This window comes from Garra rufa, chromosome 24, assembly GCF_049309525.1.
Source record: "Garra rufa chromosome 24, GarRuf1.0, whole genome shotgun sequence".
Lineage (NCBI taxonomy): Eukaryota > Metazoa > Chordata > Actinopteri > Cypriniformes > Cyprinidae > Garra > Garra rufa.
The window spans coordinates 33,378,939-33,390,441 of NC_133384.1; the positions used below are offsets into that span (position 1 = coordinate 33,378,939).

General features: G+C 30.7%; 1 protein-coding gene across 1 annotated transcript in view; it reads right to left on the reverse strand.

The window, feature by feature from the left end:
• Positions 1-1,204: 1,204 nt before the first annotated feature.
• dtna (dystrobrevin, alpha) overlaps positions 1,205-11,503 on the reverse strand; it is a 37,332-nt gene continuing 27,033 nt past the window's right edge. The window contains exons 16-21 of the mRNA XM_073830611.1: positions 9,753-9,945; positions 8,648-8,737; positions 8,468-8,552; positions 8,267-8,387; positions 6,161-6,197; positions 1,205-6,073 (exon numbers count right to left, since the gene is read on the reverse strand). Coding sequence (XP_073686712.1) covers positions 6,180-6,197; positions 8,267-8,387; positions 8,468-8,552; positions 8,648-8,737; positions 9,753-9,945 — 507 coding nt within the window. The 3' untranslated portion in view covers positions 1,205-6,073; positions 6,161-6,179. The remainder of the gene's footprint in view (positions 6,074-6,160; positions 6,198-8,266; positions 8,388-8,467; positions 8,553-8,647; positions 8,738-9,752; positions 9,946-11,503) is intronic.

Sequence of the window (11,503 nt, forward strand, 5' to 3'; positions counted from 1 at the left end):
ACTTTTCTCATTTTCTTTTAGTTTAACTTAAAGTACTGAAATAACCAAAACTAAAACTTAAATAATGAATAAAAACATATAGACATAAAAAATTAAGGGGGAAAAAACACAAAAACTTTAACTAATATTAAAACTAAAACAAAAATTATAAAAAAATAAAATAAACATAATGTTACCAAAACAATTCATTTATTAATTATAATAATTAGATTATTAATAATTAAAGCTGTGAGAATGTCCCAAATTATTAAATTATATTACGAAAAATATGATTATGTTTTACGTCTAATGTAATTCATCAAATCTGATTAATTAACGTTAGTTAATTTTATAATTTTAAATCCTAATGTGATTTTTTTTATTGTCTTAGGGGAAAAAATATCTCAAATTATTCAAAAAGGACATCTAGTGGCCATTGTGTATATTGCATCAACATATTGCAATTCACAAAGTTAGAATAGCATTGCGTGCAAAATTATTTAAAATGAAGGATCAATTTTAACAAACATGGAACAAACTCTATTTTCTTTTAGTTTAACTGAAAGTACTGAAAAAACTAAAACTAAAAAGATAAAAAAAGATATTTAATTAAAATATAGATATTAGCAAAATAAATAAATAAAATGAAGAAAAAAATGACTATTCATTCATTAAATAATTAATAAATAATGATAGTAATTAGATTATTAATAATTAAAGCTGTGAGAATGTCCCAAATTAAGTCCATAAAAAATAGAATAGCATTGTGTGCAAAATGATTTAAAATGAAGGAACAATTTATAGTTTAATTGAAAGTACTAAATTAATTACAACTAAAACTGAAATAATTAATAAAATGAAGACATAGGGAAAAAATTGCTAAAATTTTAACTAATATTAAACTAAAACCAATGCATATATATATATATATATTTTTTTTTTTTTTTTTTTTTTTTTTTAAGATTTAAAATAATGTTTAAAATATTTTTAATTTTTTATATTAAAATAATTAATTAATAATTAATTTGATTATTAATAAATAAAGCTGTATGTATATATATATATATTATATATATATATATATATATATATATATATATATATATATATATATATATTGCATCAACATATTACAATTCACAACGTTAAAATAGCATTGTGTGCAAAATTGGTTGAAATGAAGGATCATTTTTAACCAAAATGGAACAAACTCTGAAGATATGGATAATAGAGAGACAAATAGCCCAGATTTAATAAAATAACACTGAACATTAAACACTTGATGATACTTGTACAACATAATATTTTTTATTTTAGTACCATGCAAAAACACTGAAAAGTGCAATGGCTGGCAGCAGGGTGCGGATGCTGCTTTTTTTTTTCTTTTTTTTTTTTCTTTTTTTCTTCTGGTATATAATTGTGTGTCTGAGTAAACAGTGAGAACAATGTGAGCGCTGCAGTGTGACAGTAGCATATCAAAGAAAAAACACATCAATGAAAGATTTTGGAGACGGTCAAAGCCAAACCAGTCTTCCTTAACCCCGTCTGCTAGAGACGCTCTTTACAAGGAATTCATATTCACCGACAAAATCAATCCAAGCATGAAAATTCTGTTCTAGATCAACATATCTTACACCAAAATATGCTTTTTTAAAAGGCATCTTGTCAGTCCTTGAACAACATAACAGCACATTCAGTAGTGTCAGATGCTGTTACATAGATTTGCCTTGAAAATGTCTATTTCCTTGTTACTTAACACATTTAAAATGCTGCAAGTTGAATAACAGAGCATGGTAAATGTACTGTGGTGTGCCCTTTGGAGTCACATAATATGTTTCACTGAATGCAGAGGTACAAAGTTTTGGGTGAATCTCATAAAACCTGTCCAAAAACATGCAATAGACTTTAAATCCAAAGACATTTGCTAAAAGAAACTATAAAAATGCAATATATTTTGCTATATACACTACCAGTCAAAAGTTTTTGAACAGAATGAAGCCTGCATTTATTTGATCCAAAGTACAGTAAAATTGTGAAATAGTTTTACTATTTAAAGTAACAGTTTTCTATTTGAACATATTTAAAAATGTAATTTATTCCTGTGATTTCAAAACTGATTTTTTAGCATCATTACTCCATATCCTTCAGAAATCATTCTAATATTGTTTTGCTGCTCAAAAAACAATTACTATTATTATTATTATGTTAAAAACAGATGAGTAGAATTTTTCAGGTTTCTTTGATGAATAGAACGTTCAGAAGAACAGCATTTATCGGAAATAGAAATCTTTTTAGTGTATATATTTTATATTATTACAAGCTGTGCTTCATTTTAATGTCAGAAATTGTAATGGCCCTAAAAATAGGCTTTATTTTCTATTTTGGGGTTTTTGTTAAAAATAAAGTTAAATAAACCTTAAAAGACCTGGTGCCAAAGAGATTCACCTGTTTCTGCCCTGGTCTTATTAATTAAAATGCATGTGTTTTTATATATTTTGTAATATACACTACCTTTGAACAGTAAGATTTTTTATGATTTTTAAAGAAGTCGCTTCTGCTCACCAAGCCCGCATTTATTTGATTTAAAGTACAGTAAAAACAGTAAAATTGTGAAATATTTTTACTATTTAAAATAAAATTTTTCTATTTGAATATATTTAAAAATGTAATTTATTCCTGTGATTTCAAAGCTGACTTTTTAGCATCATTACTCCAGTCACACGATCCTTCAGAAATCATTCTAATATTCTGATTTGCTGCTTAAAAACATAATATTTTTTTCAGGTTTCTTTAATGAATTGAAAGTTCAGAAGAACAGCATTTATCTGAAATAGAAATCTTTTGTAACATTATAAATGTCTTTATCATCACTTCTGATCAATTTAAAGCATCCTTGCTAAATAAAAGTATTACTGGTAGTGTATATATTTTATGTTTGATATTATTACAAGCTGTGCTTATTTGTCACGTCAAAAATTGTGATGGTCCTAAAAAGAGGCTTTATTTTGTTTATGCAAAACATATTGCATTTTTATTTTGGGGAATTTGTTACAAATAAAATTAAATGAACCTTAAAAATTTTTAAATAAGAATGAAATAAGATTCACCTGTTTCTGCCCTGGTCTTATTAATTAAAATGCACGTCTTTAAAAACGAATAAACAAAGTACACATACAGTCAAGCCCGAAATTATTCACACCCCTGGCAAATTCTGACTTAAATTTACTTTTATTCAACCAGGTTTTTTTTTGACCGGAAATGACACAGGCTTCTCCCAAAAGATAATAAGACGATGTACAAGAGGCATCATTGTGGAAAAAAATATTTCTCAGCTTTTATTTACATTTGAACAAAAAGTGGCATGTCCAAAATTATTCATACCCTTTGCAAACTGTCACAGTCTATGGGAAAATCCAAAGTTCTATACCATTCCAAATAGTCCAAGCTGTTCTAAAGCATCCTAATTACCCTGATTCACTGGGAACAGCTGTTTTAATCAACTCAACAGGTGAAAAACAGAAACTGTTGGTTTGTGGACAGTCATGGCCAAGACAAAGGAGCTCACTGAGGACCTGCGGCTGTGCATTGTGGCTGCTCACAAGTCAGGAAAGGGCTATAAGACCATATCTAAAAGTTCCTGTGGCTACAGTGCAAAGTATTATTTAAAAAATACAAGACGTTACGCACTGTGAAAAATCTCAGAGAACGAAGCCAAAAGTGACACCTGTGCTGGCCAGGAGGATAGTGAGAGAGGTAAAAAAGAATCCAAGGATCACCACCAAGGCCATCCTGATGAATCTGGGCTCTGCTGGTGGCAACATCTCAAGGCAGACAGTCCAACAGACCGCTGAGCTCCACGGACGCAGACCAAGGAGGACACCACTTCTCCAGAGAAGGGACACAAAAGCCGCTTGGCCTTTGCAAATGCTCATCTGGACAAAGAAGAAGACTTCTGGTCTTCTGTTTTATGGTCAGATGAAACAAAAATTGAATTGTTTGGCCACAATTGATGTAGCCTTCATTTGGCGTAAAAAAGGAGAAGCCTTCAACCCTAAGAACACCATCCCCACTGTCAAACATGGTGGTGGGAACCTAATGTTTTTTTTTTTGTTTGTTTGTTTTTTTAGCTGGTGGACCAAGGAACCTAATCACAGTAAACGGCACCATGAAAAATGAGCAATACATCAAAATTCTCAACAACAACATCAGGCAGTCTGCAGAGAAACTTGGCCTTGGGCACCAGTGGACATTTCAGCACGACAACGACCCAAAACACACAGCAAAAGTGGTGAAGCAATGGTTAGCAGACAAAATCTTTAACGTTTTGTAGTGGCCCAGCCAGAGTCCTGACTTAAATCCAATTGAGAATCTGTGGAGGGAGCTAAAGATCAGGGTGATCCTGAAAGAGTTGGAGCTCATCGCTAAAGATGAATGGGCAAAAATACCAGTGGAGACATGCAAAAAGCTGGTCAGCAATTATAGGAAGTGTTTGATTGCTGTAATAGCCAATAAAGGCTTTTCTATTAATTATTGAGTATGAATAATTTTGGACATGCCACTTTTTGTTCAAATGTAAATAAAAGCTGAATAAATAAAAAATAAAAAAATTCCACAATGATGCCTCTTGTACATCGTCTTATTATCTTTTGGGAGAAGCCTGTGTCATTTCCGGTCAAAAAACAACTTGCTGGTTGAATAAAAGTAACTTTAAAGGAACACTCCACTTTATTTGGAAATAGGCTCATTCTCCAACTCCCCCCCGAGTTAATAAGTTGAGTTTTACCGTTTTGAAATCCATTTAGCCGTTCGATATCACTTTTAGCATAGCTTAGCATAGATCATTGAATCCTATTAGACCAATAGCATCGTGTTCAAAAATGACCAACAAGTTTCGATATTTGTCCTATTTAAAACTTGACTCTTCTGTAGTTATATCGTGTACTTAGACCGGCAGAAAATGTAACGCTGTGATTTTCTAGGCCGATAAGATTAGGAACTACACTTCCATTCCGGCGTAATAGTCAAGGAAGTTTGATGCCGTAATATGGCCGAAGCATGCACAATAATATCACGCAGCACATGTGCAAACGCTAACCCAGCTGGGAACTAATTTCAGGCGCTGTGTGATATTACTCCGCCTGCTTCAGCCATATTATGGCAGCAAACTTCCTTGACTATTACGCCGGAATGGGAGTGTAGTTCCTAATCTTATCGGCCTAGAAAATCACAGCTTTACATTTTCTGCTGGTCTTAGTACACGATATAACTACAGAAGAGTCAAGTTTTAAATAGGACAAATATCAAAACTCGTTGGTCATTTTTGAACACGATGCTATTGGTCTAATAGGATTCAATGATCTATGCTAAGCTATGCTAAAAGTGATATCGCCAGAACAGGAGAACGGCTGAATGGATTTCAAAACGGTAAAACTCAACTTATTAACTCGGGGGGAGTTGGAGAATGAGCCTACTTCCAGAAAAAGTGGAGTGTTCCTTTAAGTCAGAATTTGCCAGAGGTATGAATAATTTCAGGCTTGACTGTACCTATCCATCTATTAAAATAAACTGAGTCTGATAAGCTAAGGCAGTGTATTTGTGTATCAAACACTATGACAAAATCTTAAATCCTTCTGTTCTCAAAGAGAAACTGAAGCTACAACATACTAATATTTATATGCTTTAAAGAGCATTAGGACAGGCTATTCCGCTCTTAAATGTACAATAAAAGATGTTGTCTGTAAAGATAGCAGCTTCATTAAAGATCACCCCCACTTTACCCAACAGATATTTAAATACAGTACAAGTTTTCGAACAGATACACACGGAAATAAACCAAAGCGAACACATTAACATTAACACCAAGAAAATGAAATAATCTCATAATCACTGGATTTATGGCACTGGCGGTGTTGTAGACAGTTCCATTATTTGTCGTTTCACAGTATTGTCTTAAAACGTCTTGTAGATTCTAAAAATATATTTCTATATTTATAGATTGGGTTGTGTACCACAGTATTGTTGATGCTTTTCAGAAGTGTCGTATGTCCCAGCTCAGGTCTGGTTGCACAGTGCTTCAGAGTCGCTCAGAGTCTCCCTGTGATGAGACAAAGAGGAAACCTTCATTTGAACTATCAAACACTGTTGTATTGCACCTGTCACTATGCTTTAGACAAATACTTACCATTGCTTAATAAACGCAGCTATTCTTGTAAGGTCACCTAGAAAAAACAGAATTGAGGAGTTGACTAAATTGCTCAAAGTGTGCCATTCAAAAATGGCCTGATATGCATAAATGCGGTAATAGTTGTGGCACGTTGCATGCAGCACCCGTGACAATATTTGTACAGATGCACGGTTAAAATGAACATCGAATCAGCACACAAAAACAGGTGCCTGGAAGCAGCCTGGGGATATATTCATTACGATGAAATACCCATTTGGTTTAATGGATATTTCATTTCTATTTCATCTAATTTCTATAGCAATTAAAAAGAAATAAAATTTGATATACGATGCAGTGCACTCGTGACACACCGTTGGCATATTTCCCAGAACATTCATCCAAAGTTTGCCGTTTAAAAATGGCTTTGGGGTAGAAAACAATATGGATGTGAATATAGAAACATAGGAGATATATTATTACATATGTACCAGTCAAAAGTTTGTTTTAAGTTTTTTTTTTTTAAGAAGTCTCTTTTGCCCACCAAGCCTGCATTTATTTGATCCAAAGTACAGCAAAAGCAGTAATATTGCTAAATATTTTTACTATTTAAAATAACTGCTTTCTATTTGAATATATTTTAAAATCGAATTTACTTTTGGGATCAAAGCTGAATTTTCAGCATCTCCAGTCTTTAGTGTCACATGATTCTTTAGAAATCATTCTAATATGCTGATCTATGTATTATTATTATCAATATTTAAAAAATTTTTTCAGGACTCTTTGATGAATAGAAAGATCCACAGATCATCAGTTATCTGAAATAAAAAAGCTACACTACAAAAAATGCTTTTCTTACTTAGCCAAAAAAAAAAAAAAAATCTTAAAACAGTATTTGTTTTACTGTTTGAAATAAGTTTTTTTTTTTAATTTACCCCATGGGCAGATTATGTTGCTTGTTCTAAAACTTTGACTTGTTTTTTTCTGAAAACAAGAAAATTTTTACTCATCTAGAAAATCTTCTTGATTTAAGAATTTTTAGATATTTTGGCTGGAAACGACAAAAAAATCTAAGTAAGAAGAGCAGTTTTTGAGGTGCAACATTATGCACTATACTATTCCAAAGCTTAGAGTCAGTTTTTTTTATCATAGAAATTATGATGATAAAGACATTTATAATGTTATGCTATTTCTATTTTAGATAAATGCTGTTCTTCTGAAAAACTGAAAAATATTCTACTCGGCCGTTTTCAACATAATAATAAAAAAATAATAATTTGAGCAGCAAATTATAATATTAGAATGATTTCTGAAGGATCATGTGACCGGAGTAATGATGCTAAAAATTCCGCTTTAAAATCACAGAAACAAATTACATTTTAAAATATATTTAAATAGAAAGCAGTTATTTTAAAAAAGTAAAAATTTTCAAAATTTTATTCTGTTTTTGCTGTGCTTTGGATCTAATAAACACAAGCTTGGTGAGCAGATGAGACTTCTTTAAAAAAACATTAAACATGTTACTGTTCAAAAACTTTTGACTGGTAGTGTAAACCAATTGTTAAATGCATGTATTATTTAATTTAAGACAAAAAAATAATGCCTTAAATTACACTACCATTTAAAAGTCCATTTAAAACCTCACCAAGGCTGCATTTCTTTGATCAAAAATACAGTAAAAGCAGTAAATTTTGTTAAATATTATTACAATTTAAAAGAACTGCTTTCTATTGCGATATACTTTAAAAAGTAATTTATTTCTGTGATGCAAAGCTGAATTTTTCGCATTATTACTCCAGTCTTCAGTGTCACATGATCCTTCAGAAGTCATTCTAATATGCTGATTTGCTGCTCAAGAAACATTTGTTATTATCAATGTTGAAATTGGTTGTGCTGCTGGAAAAGTGACATTGTTTAGTATTCTTTGATCTTATTAAATTAAGAACAACAAAGATTATGAATAAGAGTAAAACAGCTGGTTGTCATTTGCCACGGTAGATAGTTTGCGTATTCCAACGTCTCACATGCAAAGCTCTGCATGATTTGGACAGAAGCTGATCTTCCTGCTGCACTATTGTATTTGGATTGAAATGCTTTATAAGGTCGTTGCATATTCAAGTGTCTCACCAGGACATTCTTGTCCTGTTCCTGCGTGTGTCTGAGTCGTTCCTCCATCTTCAGCTCTCTGTTCAGCTGCTTTTCCAGATCATGTCCATAGAAATCCCCTGGCTCCAGCTTACCTGCCGCCCTATGAGACCAGAAACACTGTAAACACAAGCCTAGGAGATCTGAACAACACATGCAGGTGATTTAGTCTAGTTTTTTTACCCTGATCTTGAAGCACTCCTGGCGTGGAGAACGTCTGATGTTGAAAACGTAAGGTCAGGGATGCTGTCTGTTTCACTCCCTGGCTCTAAACATTAAAATCATTAAAGGCAAAGTTTTAAACATCAATGCATGACTTGTTCTATAATTATAATTAAATAAGTGCATGAAATGCAATATTACCTGAGTTAAGTTCTTTCACCAATGAAGACATTGTGTTGGTTATGGAGTCCGCAGCTACCAGGAGATCATTTCGTAAGTTCCTTCTGGAGCCTTTGATAAAAGAAATTACATTATTTAATATTTAATAATATGTGTTTTCGACATTGATAATAATAAGAAATATTTCTGAGCAGCAAATCAGCATATTAGAATGATTTCTGAAGGATCATGTGAAACTAAAGACTGGAGTAATGATGCCTTAAATTCAGCTTTACATCACAGAAATAAATTACATTTTTAAATATATTCAAATAGAAAACAGTTATTTTAAATTGTAATATTATTTCTCAATTTTACCCTTTTTACTGCATTTTTAAACAAATAAATGCAGCTTTGGTGAGAATAAGAGGCTTCTTTCATAAGTGCTGTTTAAGTTTTCATTCAAGTGCTGTGATACTTTTTTCAGGATTCTTTTATGAATGAAAATTTAAAAAAGAACAGCATTTATTTAAAATAGAAATATTTTCTATTTCAGTCAATTTTTATTCTTTCTTTTTTTGAAAGAAATTATTACTTTTATTCAGCAAGGATGTGTTGTATTGATAAAAAGTAATAGCAAAGACTTATATTGTTGGAAAATATTTATATTTTTAATAAATGCTGTTTCTTTTAACTTTTAAATAATGAAAGAAACCTAAAAATAAAAAAATAACACAGGTTCCAAAAAATGTCAGTAGCACAAATGCTGCCAACATAGATAATTGTAAAAAATAAATCTTAGAATGATTTCTGAAGATCTTGTGACACTGAAGACTGGAGTAATGATGCTGAAAATTAAGCTTTGCACCGTAGAAATAAATTACATTTTTAAATGTATTCAAATAGAAAACAGTTATTTTAATTTTAATAATATTTTACTGTTTTTACTGTATTATTGAGAAAAAAAACATTCATCTAAAATATTTAATCTAAGAGCTTTAAGTCACATATGTTCTGTTATAGTCTCTGTTGTTTTTAACCTAGGATATTCCTGTAGTGTCAATCTGCAGAATCACTTTTGTTTGTTTTGTCAGGCCAGATGAATATATGAAAATGTAATAAAAACCCGCGTGAAACATGTCTTTACCCTGAGCGAAGGCCTGCTGCACCTCTCCTCCCAGGCCCATGAGCGAGTCCTGAGGTGTCTGACTGGGCGTGGTATTGCCGGATGTTGATTGGACGGGCATGGGGATGGGTGTGGTATTGCCGGACACTGATTGGATGGATGTGTTGAGGGTGTGGCTGGGGGAGGAGCGAGGGGAGGGGCCCGGGCCCTGGTTCTAGGAAACAAAAGGAGATTATAAAGAGATCATACGGATGTAATGTTATACGTGCTTTAACCTGTGTTGTTATTGCTAATAAAACTAAACATTTTCATTCCTTGAAATAGATCTGCAGGTAAATAAAGTAAAAAAAAAAAAAGTTCACTTAAAGTTGAGTTAAGAAACTTAAATTTAAGTTAAAAATAGAAATATTGCCTATGCAGCTAACTGAAATAAGATTATCTGATAATGAAGTACTATAATAAAGTAATTTAAAACTAAATAGAAATATTTTTTTTAAATGACAAAAGCACATAAATTATTAAAATGATTAAAACTAAAATATATTACAAATCTAATTAATAATAAAGAATAATATAATGGTGTATTAAAAAAAGCTGACTTAATCATACAAAAAAATCCACAATATTAATTGCCCATATAGTCTGAATGAGTGACAAAACATTTAATAAAATACATGAAGTCAAATGGTAAATTAAATAATCATGAGCACCTTATTATGAATAACAGACATTTAATAATGTCATTTTGCAGGTAAATGGTCTATTAAGGAAATAGTTGGTTGTCTTAAAAATGAATGTTGTTATTGGTGATCAAAAGAGTAAAATTCACAAGTCTCAGGGTTTTTTATTTCATCATTTCATATTTTCAATCATTCATGTCTATGCCACAAACAATGAGTCACACATCAAAATGTATTATTAATATAAATAGTATTAATATTTATTATAGGGTTAGAAGTTTGTTCAAAAGCTGACAAAGAAGAATTAAAATACACTATCAGTCAAAAGTTTTTTTAATGCATTTTAAAAGAATTTTTTTCTTTTCTTTTCTGCCCACCAAGCCTGCATTTATTTGACTCAAAGTACAGCAAAAGCAGTAATATTGCCAAAAATTGTACTATTTGTACTATTTTTTTTTAAATAACTGTTTTCTATTTAAATATATTTTTAAATATTTTAAAATAAATATTACAAAATAAAAAAAAAATAAAAAAAATATATATATATATATATATATATATATATATATATATATATATATATATATATTTAAAATAAATAAAATGTATTTATTTAAATTTATTCCTGTGATCAAAGCTAAAATTTCAACATCATTATTCCAGTCTTCAGTGTCACATAAACCTTCAGAAATCATTTTAATATGCTGATTTGCTGCTCAAGAAACATTTTTTATTATTATTGTTATCAATATTTAAAACAGTTGAGTACATCTTTTCAGGATTCTTTGATGAGTAGAAACATCAAAGATCAGCTTTTATCTGAAATAAAGAGTTTTTGTAACATTAAAAATTATATAATTCAAAAGCTTAGAGTCAGTTTATATATATATATATATATTAAGTAATTAATACTTTATTTGGCAAGAATGCTTTCAATTGATCAAAAGTGATGATAAAGACATTTATAATGTTACAAAACATTTCTATTTCAGATAAATGCTGTCCTTCTGAACTTTCTATTCATCAAAGAAACCTGAAAAAAATTCTACTCAGCTGTTTTCAACATAAAACTAATAAATGTTTTTTGAGCAG